At 43.2% G+C, this 19,673-nt stretch overlaps 1 protein-coding gene across 1 annotated transcript in view; it reads left to right on the top strand.

The window, feature by feature from the left end:
- Nucleotides 1–19,673, top strand: part of LOC126456393 (uncharacterized) — a 119,291-nt gene that overhangs the window by 11,798 nt on the left and 87,820 nt on the right. The window contains exon 3 of the mRNA XM_050092147.1: nucleotides 6,900–7,083. Coding sequence (XP_049948104.1) covers nucleotides 6,900–7,083 — 184 coding nt within the window. The remainder of the gene's footprint in view (nucleotides 1–6,899; nucleotides 7,084–19,673) is intronic.

The raw sequence follows: 19,673 nt of genomic DNA, 5'->3' as shown, positions 1-19,673 counted from the left end.
ACTTGTACCACTATTGAAATAAGCCCTTCATATATCCTGCATACCAGGTCGAATAATTTTGACACTGTTGCCTCTTCCAAGGATCTCAATAATTCTGAGGAAATGTCGTCTACTTCAGGGAACTTGTTCCGACTTAGATCCTTCTCTTTCGCAGTATAATATCTCTGATGGCATATTCATTTACCTCCTCTTCCGTTTTTATAATATTTTCTTCAAGTTCGTTTCCCTTGTACAGCTCTTGTATATATTCCTTCTACTCTTCAGTTCTTCCCCTTCTGTACTCACTGCTGACTTACCATCAGAGCCATTGATGTTCATGCCAAAGTATTCCATTGTGACATGGTACAGGCAAACAAAAAAGAGCAGAATTTAACAATGAAAGATTTTTTTACAAGAAAACATAAACGACATAAAACAGAAAACAGGAAGAGATCGACCGGATCTATGAGAAGAATTGTTGCTCTTTGAATACAGTTCGACGAAGGTGTGAGAGAGCACACAGTCTGTCACCATAGCTTCCTCTGCAAGATCGGGACCAGTCGCAGTCACAGTCTGGTAGCACTGCGTAGTGCTGGCCCTGGTGCCCAGTGTTGGAGACTCGTCTGTGTCACTCGGATTCATGGTCGGTTTCAGTCTCGTCTTCGGATTCGGCATCAGGCGGCACTCCTATAATGGCTGGCCTGCATGTGGATACCAGGAAGTGGCCGGTGTGTGGATACCAGGAGGTAGCCGGCGTCACGTGGCTTCGCAAATGCTTGATACTGCCGCCTGTGTCCGACGATCGTGGCGCCGTGGTTACCGCAACGGATGTCACACTGCAGACGCCTGACGGGACGGCAATCCGCAGCGCAATGCTGTGTGGCGCGTGTACTAGGTCATCAGGCACCCACCACACACTGCATTCCGCTTCCTTTCGGGGGGAGATGTCGAAGCTATCTCAATGCATAGACAGTGGCTGTGGCAGAGTCGGCAGCCAAGCACTCGGCACGTACAGCTGCTTCTCTCCAAAGATTTTGATTTTCGTATAAGCTGCACCTGTCTTTCTCCTAATCACGCATGCTTCTACATCCTTGCATTTATCCTCTAACCATTCCTGCTTAGCCATTTTGCACTTCCTGTCTTTCTCATTTTTTGACGTCTCTACTGTTTCCTTTACTGCATTCTTATATTTTCTCCTTTCGTCAGTTATATATATCTAGCAAACGCGAAATCATCACTGAGATGGTCACTCAACTCCAGTGACAAACCGTACGAGTGAGGAGTTAATATAACGATGTGGTTTACAGTTAAAAATATATATCATTATAAATATACGATACGCTGCCTCTCGAATTACCACACTTCATCTCCCTTGTTTACGAAAGTGCTCGCCATGGGAGCCCACGTTCGAACGCATAGAGATCCGACGTAGTGCAGTCACAACACCGCAACATGCAGGCCTGACTAGATCTGCATTTGTGTTCTGTCATTCAATATCATTGTAGCTGTTTAATTTTATTAGGAATTTACTTCATTTATTGTTAGATGAACAGGCGCCCAAAGCATTGATACAAGATTCTCCTGAAGCTTTTATTGTTCAGTGTTACAACAATTCGACACGAGAGTGTCGAAATTTATTTTCACACCTCTTGTTTCTGGAAAGTAAAATACTAAGGTTTTGGAAACTAATTAATTTTTTTCAATCATCGTCTTAAAGTTGTCTTGGTTGCATATGATGCTAAAATGCCCAATTACAAAGGCTGCGGAATATCGATAACTGTAATGTTAAGAAAAAAGGTAGAATGGAGGTTGAAACTTAATGAATAACATTTCTTATTATTCATCAAGTTTCACTTTGGAAGCGCTACTGAAATAATCAGCACATTATTATCGTCTTTTCCGTTCTCTTGCCGTCTAGTTTCGAAGAAGTTTCTTATTTTGAAGTGACAAGAGAATAGGATAGGAGGCTGCAATGAAAAGAAGAAATCATTTTTAATACATTTTTTTTAAAAATTACATTTAGCGATTTAGGAACAGTCAGCGAGCACTAATGTAATCTAATGCATATTATACATGCGAGAGTTTGTCATGGTGTGTGTGTGTGTGTGTGTGTGTGTGTGTGTGTGTGTGTGTGTGTGTGTGTGTGTGTGTGTGTGTGTGTGTGTGTGCGCGCGCGCGTGTGCGTGTGTTTGTATGTTTGTGTGTGTGAGTGTGTGTGTGTGTGTGTGTGTGTGTGTGTGTGTGTGTGTGTGTGTGTGTGTGTGTGCGTGTGCGTGTGCGTGTGCGTGTGCGTGTGCGTGTGTTTTACACCCTTACGCTGAAACGAATGTTTGGATCTGGATGAAATTTGGTATGGAGATAGCGTATACCCTGAATTAATACATAGGATACCATAGGTATGTATACTTTCCAAAGGGGTTTTGGTGGGAGTGAGAAAGTAGTGTAGCGCACAATACACAGAATGAGAGCAGTTACTGACTTGCAACAAAGGGAAAAAATTTATCGCTTTCTACATTTTCGTTGTACATGCAGTATAAATTCCGCATGAAGATTTATGTCTTAATTTACTCCTTCTTTATTACTTAACGGTGTTCGCGACATGTTTTGCAGATATTGCTTAAATATAGTACTGAATGCGTCAGCAAAATTGTCATTGTATGACACGTAGTTCCGCATATATGACGCCATAAAAAGGGAGATGCATGACAAACTGCCGCACCACGTATGACTTTAAATTTATTACTTCTTTACTGAAAACTCTATTCGCAACAAATTTTGCTGACAATGTCCTTACAAGTAGCTGAATGCACCTACAAAAATGTATCACTGTACGACACGTTGTTCAGGAGATATGAAGTGGTTATCACTAAGACTCATGAAAAACTGCCACATCATGTATAACATTTTAATTCATTACTTCTTTAGTACTAACTCTTTTCACAACACATGCGGGCAGGTTCACGGGGAAAAGCTCATCCTAAACCCGTGGAACGAATTGAGTAAAGACATTAGTTACGATCTGGAAAGAAATACTGTGAGGGTAGGAATAACCAGCTTCCTAATGGAGTGCGGGCTATAACGTGGCATGAGAAGACGGGAGGAGGAGGCGGATAGACAGGGAGGGGGAAGGAGGAGATGGATAGAGAGAGGGGGAGAAGCAGATGGGCAGAGAAAAGAGGAGGAAGAGATGGACAGAGTGAGGTGGCGTTGGAAATGGACAGAGAAAGGGATGAGTAGGAGATGGACGCGAGGAGAGGAGAGGAGGAGATGGACAGAGCAAGGAAAGAGGAGGAGATGGACAGAGCAAGGAGGAGATGGACACAGAATGACGGTGGAGGAGGTTGTTAGAGTGAAGGAGGAGGAGCAGTTGGGCAATGAGAGAGTGACAAGAATATGGGCAGAGAGAGGGTCAGGAGGAGATCAATAGAGAGTGAGTGGTGGAGGAGATGGATAGAGAGAGGGAATCGAAGTGATGGACACAGATGGTGAAAGTGGAAATGGACGGAGAGAGGGAGAAACAGGAAATAAACCAGTAGAATACTGGAATAAATACGTTCCCGCGTAACACGAGATACTCAGCTTTCCCTACATATACACATAGAACAAGAAGTCTAGAAACATTGTTTACAGAGACATGTTGCGGTAGATATGTGGCTCTACATACACACCGATGCTATTATGACCTTCCTCGTGCTAAGCATTTCACAAACAGTCGTGAGATTATTAGCCTCTTTTCTGGCGCATTTTGTGATTCGCAACTCGGTCACGGAAAATGTTTTCCGTGGAGTAAACTAGTGAGTTGGGGGCGACGTGAGTTCTGTCAGATTTTCACATCGTCTCAAAATATTGTGTTTTATTCTTTCATATCTGCAAGTGGCTCGCGCGGCAAGATTTCCAAGAGTAAGGGCGCTTACTCGTAGATGCTTCTTACGACGTCGAAATAATGTATTCGTTAAATTTGTATTTGAAATGCATTCAGTTTGCGTTGCAAGCCATTCATTATCACACCTGGGCGCTTCCCCTTCCTTCAAGAGCAGGTTCATAGGAAAAAAAGGAAGGATGGGTTGACATCGAGGTCATTAGGGACGGAGCACAAGCTCGGATTGTATAAAGGATTAAGAGGGGAATCAGACGCGCACTTTCAAAGGAACCGTTCCGGCATTTACCTGGAGAGATTTCGGGAAGTCACCGGAACTCTAAATCTAGATGATCGGAAGCGGGTTTGAACCGTCGTCGTCCTGAATGCGACTCCAATGTGCTGACACCGCACTCGGTGAGTATGTTCGAGTCTTCTCGCTCATGAGTTTTTCCCTGCCGCGGTACCGAACAGCACCAAGAGCACAAGTAGCGATCAAGACTGAAGCGCGTACTGTCTGTCCATACAAATACGCCACGCAACGTAAGGTGGTTTACGGAGTGTATAAGAGCTCGTATTAGATACAGCACCAGCAAGCTACTCGCTTACTGCAACTAAGTTCATCACTGTCTTTCCGATGGCATGGGGGCGACGTGAGTTCTGTCAGATTTTCACATCGTCTCAAAATATTGTGTTTTATTCTTTCATATCTGCAAGTGGCTCGCGCGGCAAGATTACTTAGTGTACCATCAGCAAAAATCTTGTTCCATTACAATAAACAAAATTCATAAATGTCATATGCATTCCATTAATACTTATAACTAGGAGGCACATCAAAAAACGTACGAGAAATAGCTTCTCACGTAACACCGAGTGGTACACCAAAAATCTAAACAGTGAAAAAGAAAGTGAGTACTGACTAAGTGAAAATTCTAACAGATCATTAACTGGTAATAGGGTTATCAACATTCTTCTAAACACGCAACAATATGTTACGAAACCTTGAAACAGTGGAAATTAAACTGATATAAAGTCGTGATTTCGACGTTTTTTACGCTCATAAACTGTACAGCTCTAATGTATTTTGGCTTAAGCCATCATTGTAAATCACATTAAAAGGACATCGATATACAGTGCAAATATTCCTAAGTGCGAACACTTCCACTACGAGTTACTTTCTATCAATATCCTTTTACTGTGACTTTTGAGGATGACGTAAGCTGAAAGTAAATCTACATACAAATGTAGGAACACACGAGGCAATAAGTATCCTACGAGTTATCATTGAAGATAGGTTAAGGAAAGGCAAACCTAAGTTTATAGCATTTGTAGACCTAGAGAAGGCTTTTGATAATGTTGATTGGAACACTCTCTCTCATATTCTGAATATTTCAGGGATAAAATACAGAGAGCAAAAGGGTATTTACGATTTCTAGAGAGACCAGATGACAGTCGAGGGGCACGAAGGGGAAGCACCGGTTGAGAGAGGGGTTGCACAGGGCTGCAGCCTATCTTTCATGTTGTTCAAACTGTATATTGAGTAAGCAATAAAGGAAAGAAAAGAAAAATATGGAGTGGAATTAAAAACCAGATAGAAGAAATGGAAACTTTTAGATCTGCCGATCACATTGTAATTCCGTCAGAGGTAGCAAAGGACTTGGAACAGTAGTTGAACGGAATGGACAGTGTCTTGAAAGGAGGATATAAGATGAACATCAACAAAAACAAAACGAGGATAATGGAATGTATTCGAATTAAATCAGGTGATGCCGAGGGAATTGGGCTAGGAAATGAGACACTTAAAGTAGTAAATGAGTTTTGATATTTGGGCAGCAAAACAGATTATGATAGTCGAAGTAGAGAGAATATAAAATGCTGACGGGCAATGGCAAGGAAAGGGTTTCTGAAGAAGAGAAATTTGTTAACATCGAGTATGCATTTAAGTGTCAGGATGTCTTTTCTGAAACTATTTGTATGGAGTGTAGCCATGTATGGAAACCGAGCGAGGTGGCGCAGTGACTAGCACACTGGACTCGCATTCGCGAGGACGACGGTTTAAACCGGCGTCCGGCCATCCTGATTTAGGTTCCCCGTGATTTCCCTAAATCGGTTCAGGAAAATTCTGGGATGGTTCCTTTGAAAGGTCACGGTTGACTTCCCCCCTCATCGTTCCCTAATCCGATGGGATCGATGACCTCGTTGTTTGGTTCCCTTTCCCCAAATCAGTCAACCAGCCAACCATGTATGGAAGTGAAGCTTGGACGATAAACCGTGCAGAAAAGAAGAGAATCCAAGCTTTTGAAATGTGGTGTTACAAAAATCTTCTGAAGATAAGATGGGTAGATGATATAATTAATGAGGAGTTACTGAAAGGAACTGGCGAAAAGAGAAATTTGTGGCACAACTTGTCTAGAGGAAGGAATCGATTGGTAGGACACGTTCTGACTTATCAAGGGATCACCAATTTAGTGTTGGAGGGAAGCATGTAGAGTAAAAATCACTGAGGGATGCTACGAGATGAATACACTAAGCAGATTCAGAAGGACGTAGGTTGCACTAGTTACTCGGAGATGAAGAGGCTTGCACAGGATAGAGTAGCATGGAGAGCTGCATCAAACATCAAGCCAGTCTTTGGACTGAAGACCACAACAACAACAGTTTGTGAGTAGAATAAGCAATAAAGACGAGTGCTGATATGATAGTGATCTTGTATTATGATTTTCTATGATTTACTAAAGAAACTGAATTGCCTATACTTCAGCTTCACTTGACTCACTGAATGTTCGAATGATTTTCCTATATTCCATTATTTTATACGTCCTGTATTAAACCACATTGTAAGCATAAACTCATTTAAGAACGTGAAGTATGACTGTTATATTAGTCCAACAACCTGCAGAGTCCAGACTTAAGGTTTTAAGCTACTGCTTATTGATAACAAGAAAGTTATAGTTCATTGGAGGCTTGCTATCTCAAGGGTACACAGAAATTACCGAGTGATCTGCAACTTTGGCAAGGAAGCAGAGCACCAGTGATTGAGTGTTTGTGTCTGTGTGCCTGGCAGGTACAAGTTCTTCGTGTTCTCGGCGTTCTACGACGCGCGGGACGAGCGAGTGGTGCGCGTCATCGGCGCCACCAAGACGCGCGGCCCCGAGCGCGTGTGGTGCCGCCTGTGGTACCCGCCCGCCAACTCCACCACCACCAACGCCACCAGCCTGCCCTCCGTCTCCGTGCCCGCCAAGGTCAAGGTCAGTCACCCACAAGTCGAGCCACGGTTCCAGTAATGGCGGAGCCAGTTATCGTACCTGTTACCATCAGTCAGATCATGTAGTCCAGCAAACTCAGATTTTTTCCATAATGTTAAAATTGCATCAAAAACTTTGATGTGTTGTACTGATAGCGTTTGCAATGATACATCATCTATCTCGACTTCAAGTTTTGATTGTAACAGTCTGGTTTTCACAACCCAATCACAAAAATTACGATATGATTATAGTATTGTGTAGATTGTGATAAAACTTACCCAAAGCAGTTTATTTTAGAATTTATAACATTTAATATCCAGTGAATTTGTCAGTTTCCTGTTGCCTCTCAATAAGTACATCTATACACCGGTCGTCTTTTTATTATTTGTAGAGGAGGGTGCATGTGGTTAGCGACGTTGTTATATTATTTCCATGCGAGGGTGTCGATACTTTTCTTTTTTTCGACGGCTATGGCATCGGTGACGATATAATATATGCTAAATTGACAATATCGTAAGTATCGATTGCTATTGAGGGGAGTAAAGCGTTTCACTACAAATTTAAAGAGAATTTAAATGTATCCAATACTTTAGTAGTATACAGCAAATATAAGTTCACTTGTAAAAATTACACATCATTCATAGTATGCGTAGGAATATTAACAACATACTCACAACCTTAAAAAAGTGTTCCGCGTACTGATTTTATACTCCAGCAGTTTCACGCAAACGTTGTACAATTCCCATGAGTTCTTCGTCATAAGTGAGAGAATTTACTATACAGAAAAGTTTTTAATGATGTACAGACAGCATAAAATTTATGTAGAGGCGTATGTAGGGTGAGTCACGTAAGACGTTACACATTTTATTTCGAGAACGGGTACACATTTGCAAACGCGGTTTTCGGTAAATATTAAAGCGCCGGGGACACGTATTGCTTCGTTTGGTTAATGTTTTTACCGCTTATATCAACGGAGATATTGAAGCAAGTATGTTTTTGTAAATGGAACCATTTACTTTTTGTAACTGCATTCGAAAGCTCTTGAGAAGGCAGTTACAGTGACACAGAATTTGTTAATATTAACATTGAAACCTGTCGTAAAACACTTCGAGAAATGTCGTAAAATTTGAGACACAGAGCCTGGAAACGGCATTAACGATGCGAACGTCACCAAGGACAGCTCTCGGGCTACGCTGTGTCAGAATGTCAATGCATTTCCCTGTTTACTTGTCTGCACCGCAGGTCGCCCATTCTGCTTCGACATTCATTGCGAGCAGACAGGTACATCAATCAGGAGGAATTGGACATACTACATTTATATGGTGCATTCAAGAAAAATACCATAAAAACAGTACTGCGGTATAGGGCTATCCATCCGGATCGCCAGTGTCCGACGCACCAGGCAATTGCACGAATTATTAAGACGCTAGTGCGGATTGGTTGCTTGGACGTCAGAGAGGGGACATGAAAGAAGACTGCAACTGACAGAGAACACGAACAAGCTATTCTGGCTACGACTTTAATGGATCCGCGCAGTGGTACGAGGCATATTGCCAACGAATGTGGAATCAGGCAGACGAGTGTCATTCTCATTCTGCATCTACAGAATTTCCATTCCTATCATCTGTTACGCAACTGAGAGGTGACCACACGTTTTTCCAACGTCTCCTATACTGATGAAGCAACGGTTACTAACCGCGTTAATGTAAAGGCCGGCCGCTGAGGCCGAGCGGTTCTAGGCGCTTCAGTCTGGAACCGCGCGACCGCTACTGTCGCAGTTTCGAATCCTGCTTCGTCATCGATGCGTGTGATATCCTTAAGTTAGTTAGGTTTAAGTAGCTCTAAGTTCTAGGGGACTGATGACCTCAGATGTTAAGGCCCATAGTGCTCAGAGCCATTTGCACCATTTTTGCTAATGTAAATTTGCATAACATGCGCTATTGGACAGTCGAAAGTCCACACTAGCTTCAACAGGTGCAACATCAACGGCAACATCCAAAACACTTACTTCCCGCCGAGGTCGGAAGATCTAGCTGGCCATTCCGTGCACGAAACTGTTGGTTGCGGAAGCATACCTACTTATGATGACTCCTCTATGGTCTAAAGTAGTGATTTGGAAAGTTTAAAATATCACCAGTAGTATTCTGTGAAGAGAACAGACTTCCGTTTACATTATCTGATCAAAAGTAACCCGACAATCCTATTTAATTCAGAATTGACCACTAGATGCCACGAAAGAAGGAATTATCACTGTAGAAAGAGGCGGGGAGTATTACGTGGACAGTAGAGAAGCAATAACAACAGAATGGGTCGTTCCGGAGATATCAGTGGCTTCAAACGTCTACTCGCTGTTGGATGTCACCTGTGTAAAAGTCCGCCCGGGATGTTTCAACCCTTCTAGAGCTGCCCATGTCGAATGTCGATGAGGTGTTTGCGAAGCGGAAACTCTAAGAGATCATCACAGCTAAAGCAAGACCAGGCAGAACTGGTTTAGTGACGGACAGCAAACGTCGAGCATTGCGAAGGGTTCTTATAAAAAATCGCATCAAATCAAAGGAAGGAATCACTGGTAAATTCCAAAATGCTACAAGCAGTCCAGCTAGAGCAATGACTGTGAGTAGTCAGTTAAAAGGAATTGAGTATAATGGTAGGGCGGCTCTTTATAAGTAACATATTTCTGTAGTCAATGTTACGAGTCTTTTGAGGAGGTGTAAAGAGCGAGGCCACTGGACATTCGATGGCTGGAAACGACTGTAGCCCTATGGCAATCCTATGGAATGATTTGGTATGGATAACGTTAATGCCATCATGCGTATTGTCAACAGTTAAGTATGGAGGAGTTAGTTTTATAAATGGGGGTGTTTTTCATGGTCAGGATGTGATTCCCATACTGCGTCTCCTACGCTAAATGTGGAAGGGTATGAACTCATATTGCAGCACTGCGTACAGCCTACAGTAGAGGAACAGTTCGGAGGTAATAACTGTTTGTATCAGCACGACAGTGAATTCTCTCATAATTCATCAACTGAGGACAATAACATTCCTCAAATGGAATGCCCACCCTGTGTCCCGACTTGAAACCTTTGATACGAGTCAGAAAGTCGACCGCTCCAGACCCTTCGTTCCAACAGCACTACATTCTCTGGTTTCGGCTCTTGAGGAAGAATGAGGTGCCATTCCCCACAGACGTTGAGACACGACACTGAAAGTGTCTACATCTACGTACTCCGCGAGTCACTGTATGGTGCGTGGTGGATACTTTGTACCAGGATTAGTCAGTTCCTTTCGTGCTCCACTCACAAGTAGACCGCCGGAAAAACGACGATGTATATGTCTCCTTACGAGCCCTAATTTCTCGTATCTTCGTGGTCCTTACTCTAAATGTTCTTTGGCGTGGTAGAATCCTCCTGCAGTCAGCTTCAGACGCCGAGTCTCTAAATTTTCTCAGTTGCTTTCCGCGAATAGAAAGTTGTCTTCCCTCCAGGTATTCCCACTTGAGTTCACAAACCATCTTCGTAACACTCGTGCGTTGATCGAACAAATCCAGCAGCCCACCTTCGAATTGCTTCGATACTTTCCTTTCATCCGACCTAGTGGGGATCCCAAACACTCGAGCAGTACTCAAGAATTGGTTACACTAGTGTTCTAACACGATCTCATTAACTGTATGTGAGATACTCTTTCCTAAAACTGTCGAAATAAACCGGTCTACCATTCGCCTTCTCGTCTACTGACCGACCTGAAGTAGTCGTTCCAGTTTATGTCGCATTGCAGCGTTACGCCTGGATATTTAATCATCGTGACTCTGTCAAGCAGCACACCAGCAATGCTGTATTCGAAAAGTACAGGGTTGTTTTTCCTTTTCATTTGCATTACCTTACATTTTTCTACACTTCGAACAAGCGGCCACCAACTAGAAATTTTGACCACGGCGGAGTTGAAGCTGGCACAAAAACAGAAATTGGACGCAGCCCATATAATCTTCACAATAGATTCCGGATACTTTTTATCAGATATTGCACTTGCTGTACATTGTACATAAAGGCCCCTCTCTATAGACGTTCACTTTGACGAGCCGTGTACACCACACACGTTTGTGGTTGCCCTGATGAAATCTTCATTATAGCTAAATGGTATTACCCTCTTATTGGAAGAGAGAAAGACAGCTGTAATAAAGGTGCGGCGCTTCGAGAATATAGCATCAGACGTCGGCCATCAAAAAGCGTTGTATCCTTTTCTGTCCTTGGCAGTCCTAGACAGCATTTTCAGGATGGTGAACCTCTGATTAATACCGTCGCCTCTACAAAAACAAAACTTTCAACAACGTGACCACCACAACCTAAATTTAATCTCCCTTCGCTCTGTAAACGACCTTCCATACCAAAACGTCCAAAAAATGACAGGTACCTGTTCCAGCTGTCTTCTCTCTCCGTAACAGCTCCAACTAATGTCTCCTATCACTCTAAAAGGAAAAACAGCTCCACTTTGTCAACCATTAAACTATCTATTAGTTCAGATGACGGATACGAATTGCTGTGGCGAAATGTGACACGTTTAGTAAACACCACTGAAGTACATCATCATTACGTTTTGTATCACTTCTTTGACACAACAAGCAACAACCACAAATCTATAAGCCATGATTTAAAGTAACTGAAACGCAATTGCTATGAACGCCGTCGTAGTAGGTAATTGCTGTTTTCATGAATGATCGTAATTTGTGGTTTACTACTCGAACATTTTCGTAAACAATCGAGCAGTACACAAGTATTGGCCCCACTAATGTTCTATAAGCGATCTCATTAACTGTAGATGAGATACTCTTTCCTGAAATTCTCGAACAGCACTGGTGTCCAAAACTGAAGCAACAAACCGCTTTTACCCCATTCTGTGCCTAATTCACGATTTAATCATACAAACTGTCAACAGACGTCCGTACAATCTTATTCTACACGGAAGATGGCATTCCGGTCAACGGTCAACCAAACCAACGATGGCGCCAGGGCGCCTATCAAGTGTTTTCCAGCTAGTCCCACATCCACAATCGATGTGTGCACAGTGACAGAAGGTGCAGTATGGCACAGACAAGACGCCTACCAGAATCTCTGCTGTGGACGGCCGTAGGAAGACTGAAAGCAGGACAGTCGCAAATTGGTGTGGACCGATGGCTTTATGTGAATCGTTCTGTGGCTTCTCGTATGTGGCGACAGTTATAGAGACTGAAACTGTATCTCAAAGACAAGCGCAGGACCGACCATGTGTGACATCAGAAAGAGAGGATCGTTAATTGGTTACAAGGGCACGACACTACCGCTTCACCACTGCATGACCTCGCGGCATCCACTGCACGTGTTGTATTGAGACAAACGGTGTACAGAAGATTTCAACACAGTGGACTTTACTGTCGGAGACTGTTGTATGTGTACCTCTGACGCGTATTCACAGAAGAGAACGCCTAGAGTGGAGTCGTCAACACATCATCTGGACGATCAATTGGTCAATGTTCATTTCAGAGACGAGTCCCCATTTGGTCTGGTGAGTGACTCTCGGCGGATTCACATATGGAGGAAACGTGGAACAGAATTTCCGGACCGAAGCATTGCGGAAAGAGACCGATATCTAGGAAGGTCCCTAAAGGTGTGGGCAGGGGCAACTGTACCACTCGAATACCTCCGCATGAAATTGTGTGAGTGAATCAGCAAGGTTTAACTGCTGACAGATATCGTGAAGAGATCTTGAGATCTCATGTGCGGCTGTTGCGAGGTGCAGTGGGCCCAGACTTCCTAACGATGGACGATAACACTCGCTCTCATAGAGCACGAGTGATTGATGTTTTCTTGGAAGTGGAAGATACTGCATGCATGGCTTGGCCTGTTCGCTCTCCCGATTTTTATCTCATAGAGCAGTGTTTTCCGACCTTTTTGAATACGCGACCACTTCCCAAGTAAAAATATTTTGGCGCCCCCCAGAACCATAGTAAAATTATGTCAGCGATTTCAAAGGCAACGTTTCCAGTTTTCCTTCTGTTGATACTGTGCTGATCGAGAAATCAAGTGCAATGTGAAAAGAGGTCGCAGTGGCCTGCAGGCAGAGATATAATTATATTCTTTGCCGCGGTAGAGGCGTGCGGGTGAGATAAATACTAGGTGTACAAGACTTAGTGACTCTGACCACCCTAGTTCCATTCCGCAGAAGTGGGAAGAGATCGATAGACATCGTGTTGCCTCTCACTGCTGCAAGTGTTAGCGTATTTGAACTCTTCAACAGGTTTAAATTAAATTCGTATTTATTATTATAAAAAAGTAGCAGATCTGAACGTGAGCGAATTCGCAAGGTGCTTTCACAAAACTTTGTCACTTCCGTGTGACATTTATACCATAGGAGATGATCGTCATGGAACATACGTTACCAGTCATACTGAAACTGCTTTCTCCTGCGACCGCGACCCCCTGAAGAAGGCTCTGCAACCCCCAGGGCGTCGTGACCCACAGGTTGAAAAACACTGTCACAGAGCATGTCTGGTATGCGCCAGGGAGACGGGTTGCATCACGTCAGCATCCACCTACCACTCTCCAAGATTTGCGAGCAGCTCAGCAGGAAGAACGGGAGTTACTGCCTCAACATGCGGCTGGTGACATCATTCACAACATGCACCGTCGCTATCAGGCCCGTTATCCCATATTGAGCACATTAACTAGTTGCCAGAATGTGTGTCCAAATCCGTTAAGTTGGAAAAAATGAACATTTTTGTCTACCGTTATGTTGCAATTGTTCACGTTCTGAATTCTTTACAATATTTCTACTTTACTATCACCTGTTTGTACTGTTTCGACGCAAAATAAACGCAACCTTGCAAAATTTCCGTTTGTTGCTTTAATTTTGGGCACCAGTGTAATAAGCCAATTATCGTAAGCCAGTTATTATAAGCCAAGCAAATTATCGCTATTATAGTCAAATTTTCAATGGCCTGAAAAGAATTTGGTCCAGTCATATGGCTACGGTAAGATTGCCACTCTCTTCGGTGCTTCAGTCCCAAGAATGCCTCAGGTGGCATGCCGTTACGTGGTACCGATTTTCAGCACTACACGGCGCCAAGGAGAAGCCTGAAGCCTGGCCACACAAAGAGGTTCCTCAAGATGCGACGATCAGTGGCCGCGTCCTTCAAATGTTCAAATGTGTGTGAAATCTTATGGAACTTAACTGCTAAGGTCATCAGTCCCTAAGCTTACACACTACTTAACCTAAATTATCCTAAGGACAAACACACACACCCATGCCCGAAGGAGAACTCGAACCTCCGCCGGGACCAGCCGTACTGTCCAAGACTGCAGCACCTGAGACCGCTCGGCTAATCCCGCGCGGAACGCGTCCTTGCAGAAATCCGTCATTTCTTGAATGCACCCTAGCGGGATCACACTCTCTGCTGGCTTTTGAGATACAACCACTCCTACAAGTCTTCAAGGAAAGCAGGAAAAGTCTGGACGCATTTTCAGAGTTGACTAGTCAGCGTAACATGGTGTAGAAGTAGGAGTCTGGAAACCTCTGAGGGTTTGCTGATATCTTTATATATAGTAAGTAGCATGACGCGCAAAAAGAACTCAACTACATAGTTTGTTTCCCTAGTACAGAAATTTGTTTCGAACTGTGCGCAATGCTCATTTGCAGCCTAGCTGACCGCTTATTTCGAAGAAAATTACTTCCCCCCAAAAAGCTTTTGGATCTTAAACAGTTACACTACGTCACACTTGGGAACAAATGCGCCATCGCAAAAACATGTGGATATGAACATTTTATAAACAGTGCAGTCATATTAAAGTGACGACCGCTTATGGACAATGTCAACGTGAAATAACGACTCTCAGAAGGTAAGTGGCAGAATCAGTAGTGGAGGGTAAATACAGCGTGTCGCGTGTATGCGGGAAACAGTTCAGTCGTCCTAATGAGGGAAAGGAGCGACTTATCAGATATCCAAAAGGGCACGATCATTGGCTTTCGGGCCAAGGGTGGGTAGATGAAACGCCATTCTTTCACAAACGCAGCCCTCCGCCCCTACATTTACGCACACTCAATATCCTATCCCAAAGCAACATAACCATCTACGTCTCTCAAACAATAAGATATGACCTGACGTTTATCCCATTCACCACTTTAACTCTTCCCCAACTATCCTACTCCACATCAGGGCTCCTCTTCCTTTTCCCCCCTCCATCCAGTCCCATGCCTATCCTCTTGTAACAACTGCCCTACCCACACAACATACTACTCCTCACCCTCTGTCTTTCCCACCGACTGTGTTTCCCACATCCATCACAACTCCTACCTCCATAGATTTCCCACGTAACAGATCCCTATCTTTCCACCCACGCCCCTCAGCACTAAGAAAAATTCTCTCCTCCGGCAATACTTTTCACCCTAGTGCAGGTCCATCAGATTGTAAGTGAAACTGCAGTGCTTCGGTGTTTTTATCGGAAGAATTCCACCTTCCTGCCATATATTTTCACAAGTATGTATTTTAATTTTTTAACTGTTCGACTTTGGTTTTTCATTTAAAAAACAAACTCTCCTCTCTAAACTCCGTTCGAACAGGCCTTGGAAGGCCCAACGGTAACGACCGGCCACCGTGTCATTTTCAGCCGCCAGGCGTCACTGGATGCGGATATGGAGGGACATGTTCAAAAATGTGTGTGAAATTTTATGGGACTTAACTGCGAAGGTCATCAGTCCCTAAGCTTACACACTACTTAATCTAAATTATCCTAAGGACAAACACACACACCCATCCCCGGGGAAGGACTCGAACCTCCGCCGGGACCAGCCGCACAGTCCATGACTGCAGCGCCCTAGACCTCTGTCTGGCAGGTTCGAATCCTGCCTTGGGTATGGATGTGTGTGATGTCCTTAGGTTAGTTAGGTTTAAGTAGTTCTAAGTCTAGAGGACTGATGACCTCAGATGTTAAATCCCATAGTGCTCAGAGCCATTTTAGCCATTTTTTTTCTTTTTTTTTTTAACCCTAGACCGCTAGTCTAATCCCGCGCGGCGAGGATCATGTGATCAGTACACCGCTCTCCCTGACGTATGTCAGTTTACAAGACGGAACCGCTAATTCTCAAAGGGCTGAGTGCACCCCGCTTGCCAACAGCGCTCGGCAGATCGGACGGTCACCCATTCAAGTGCTAGCCCAGCCCTACAGCGCTTACTTCGGTGATCTAACTTGAACCGGTGTTACCACAGCGGTAAGTCCGCTGGCATTTAGAAAACAAAACACCCTCAAAATTTGTTTCTGTTTCTCATCATCATTTCTGCTGAATTCACTTGGTTGAAAAGCGGAAAAGCGTACCGCTGACAGCCCATCCACCGCTCATATGACGGTCGTAATTCGTAAATACAGGATGTCTTCTCACCAAGGCCTCAAGTGGGAAATGTAGACATGTAAAAGCATACAATAATAAAATCCAAGGAGTTTAAAATGCTTTCGATAAAAGTGTAAAAAAAAATCGTGTGACGAGGGCCTCCCGCCGGTAGACCGTTCGCCGGGTGCAAGTCTTTCGATTTGACGCCACTGCGGCGACTTGCGCGTAGATGGGGATCAAATGATGATGATTAGGACAACACAACACCCAGTCTCTGAGCGGAGAAAATCTCCGACCCAGCCAGGAATCGAACCCGAGCCCTTAGGATTGACATTCCGTCGCGCTGACCACTCAGCTACCGGGGTCGGACGATAAAAGTGTAAAAACATAATTATGCAATTATGTGATGCACTGCTAAAATAGATTAGATATGACTAGATATAGTTTCAGGATAAAGTAAAGTATAGAGGATAAAATTAATTTACAAAAATAAATTCTGTGGGAAGTGAGCTTGATCCTCCCTCGTTATCATGTATAAAACTTACAGTATCATAAAAAAACGTCCGGAGCTCTGATAAAACTTGTTACATAGCATTTATGGAGTGCTAGCAAAATACACCACTTAAGAGATTCCAGAAACAAATGAAGTAAAGATGAAAGTTAAAAGTGGTAGCGCATATGATTCTTCCATGTTTCCAAATGAAAACGTCGTAAGCACCATAAATACTATGAAATCAGCGTACGCATATTTCTGTACAAATATGGATAATATGGATAATATTTCTGTACAAATATGGATAATAAACCCACATCAGATGGGAAAGGTAATTTTCCCTAGTTACTGTCTGTCATTTGCACATAAAATAGAGTGAAAAATATCTAAAGATCTTTTACTTCTTAAATCAGTCTGAGCATTATGTAAGTCGTCAGGATGATTTTTAATGTAGCTGTAACTGTTCGAGAATGTTCATGATTCTACTTTCAGGCACTGTATGTACGAGTAGTCTTGTAAGAGCTGATCTATACTGCTCACCATTTTTATCATCTCTTAAATGTTTCCAGAAGGTAGAGGTACTGCTCTTCGAGTGTGTATTACGTACTTTAAATTTGTCGCTGAGCGCCCGGCCAGCTTGTCCAATACATCATTTTGTGGTTCAAATGGCTCTGAGCATTATGGGACTTAACATCTGCGGTCATCAGTCCCCTAGAACTTAGAACTACTTAAACCTAACTAACCTAAGGACATCACACACATCAATGCCCGAGGCAGGATTCGAACCTGCGACCGCAGCAGTCGCGCGGTTCCGGACTGAGCGCCTAGAACCGCTAGACCACCGCGGCCGGCTACATCATTTTGTGCATGTGCTACGTTCTATGCTCTATAGCCTGATCTTGCAAACTGGTTGGTTTTACCAGAGCTGTGTCTGATTTTCTTCTGTTTAAAAACTGACCCCTATGTTGGTTTCCTTGAATAGCTGCGCAGTTTTATCCAAGACCGCACCTAAGCATAGTAATTTCACAAATTTAATCCTTTTGTACTTAACACTTTCTCATACTACTGTCATTTCGTCGGTTATATCTACACGGTCATTTTCAACTTTCTGCTCAAATAGTTCAATGCTCTTTTGCGCTCTGAAACCGTTGTTAATAGCTACTCTTTGCAAGATAACAAGTTCCCTTTTTACATCATCATCGTCCAGAGTCAGATTCATTAGTATATGTATCATAGAGATAAAATAGGCTCGGTTATGGCACACTGGACAGCAGGAATCGTTATTTATTGTGCAATCTGTAGCGGCTGGCTTACGGAAAATTCCACATTTGTGTTGGCTGTTGATATCTGAAATTTGGAGGTCTAGAAAAGTTTTACTTCGGTTAATTTTCACTACTTTTGTAAATTTCATATTGGGATGTAAGCTATTAAGTTGGTCACGTATTATATCTATATTGCTAAGACGCTATGTGAAAATGTGTGGCGTAAGGAACAGAAGTTTATCAGTTCTAGTATCATCTCTCTCTGGTCTCAACATTAATGGGGTGTATTAGTGCATGAGATCCGAATTTTGGAGCACCTCGCCTTACTGCTAGTCTTGATTATTATTAAACCGAGTGCATTAAATTCACTTTTAGGGAAAGGTTAACGAACAGTTTGCTTAAGCAACGTAGTCGATCACCAGCCCCAACATCTGTCGTTCATAATAGACGGTTTACAATGCCATGCACTGCAATCCAGGCTTGTGGCTCCCTTCACGATATTGGCCGCCTCGCTCCAGTCGCAGAGTTCACTCTATCTGTCTGTCTGCGCAGAGGTACGGCTAGTCTCGCAACGGCACTCTCTCTATCGGTGACCACAGGTACTTCCAGATATTTAATTCTTACTCAGCACCCGTCTCACTCTGTGATTGTCCTGCATCGTCTTACTCTGATCATCGGTTGAACACGGGGTGATTCAGCTACCCCTACCGAAGTCGTTTTATGCAACCCGTAACATTATATTCAGCCTTCAAAAACCAACCGCCCGTTTTTATATTCTCTCTGTTGCTATGTGTGAACTATTAATCCTACAGAAGAAATGGACAGGACCTTTGTGTAAAAAAATTTAATGTAGTTAAATTTTGTACTGGGATACGTTTTAGCCACAGAGCAAAGATTTCGATGGTTGGTTGATGCGGGGAAGGGAACCAAACAGCGAAGTCATCGATCCCATCGAATTAGGGAAGAATGGGGAACCATCCTGGCATTTGCCTAAAGCGATTTAGGAACTGTTTTCGAATTGCTCAAGAAAAACTTATAAAAGTGATCTTCAAACGCACCTCGACTCTCACATTCACCGGTCAGGATTTCTAATATTTTGCGATGACACTCTCTCCTAGCACTGTAAAAATATTGTAAGAATTATTTCACACATTTGACTTTTTTGGCCTTTATTCACTGGCCTTATTAAGCCAGCGGCTTATTCGAGCACTTTGACATTTGTGTAACCTTAACTAACAATTTTGTGGGTTTTAACAGCATAAAGTAAGCATTTACATCGTTGTATTCGTCAGGTCTATTGTGCTTGTAAGCGTTACGTTTAGATGGTCAGCGTAAATAGGTTCCACGTAAGGTTTTCAAAAGTTGTTTCTCTTTCATTGCCCTCCCTGGCACGTTTCAGTTAATAATGTTAACGAATAGCCCAATCAATAGAGACCAAAAAAAGTTCGAATATCGGAAATAGTTCGCATAGATGGAAACTTTTGTAC

This window comes from Schistocerca serialis, chromosome 2 (assembly GCF_023864345.2).
Source record: "Schistocerca serialis cubense isolate TAMUIC-IGC-003099 chromosome 2, iqSchSeri2.2, whole genome shotgun sequence".
In the NCBI taxonomy this organism is placed as follows: Eukaryota; Metazoa; Arthropoda; class Insecta; order Orthoptera; family Acrididae; genus Schistocerca; species Schistocerca serialis.
Note: the sequence above shows the minus strand (reverse complement) of the source record. Positions and strands in the feature narration are given on the sequence as shown.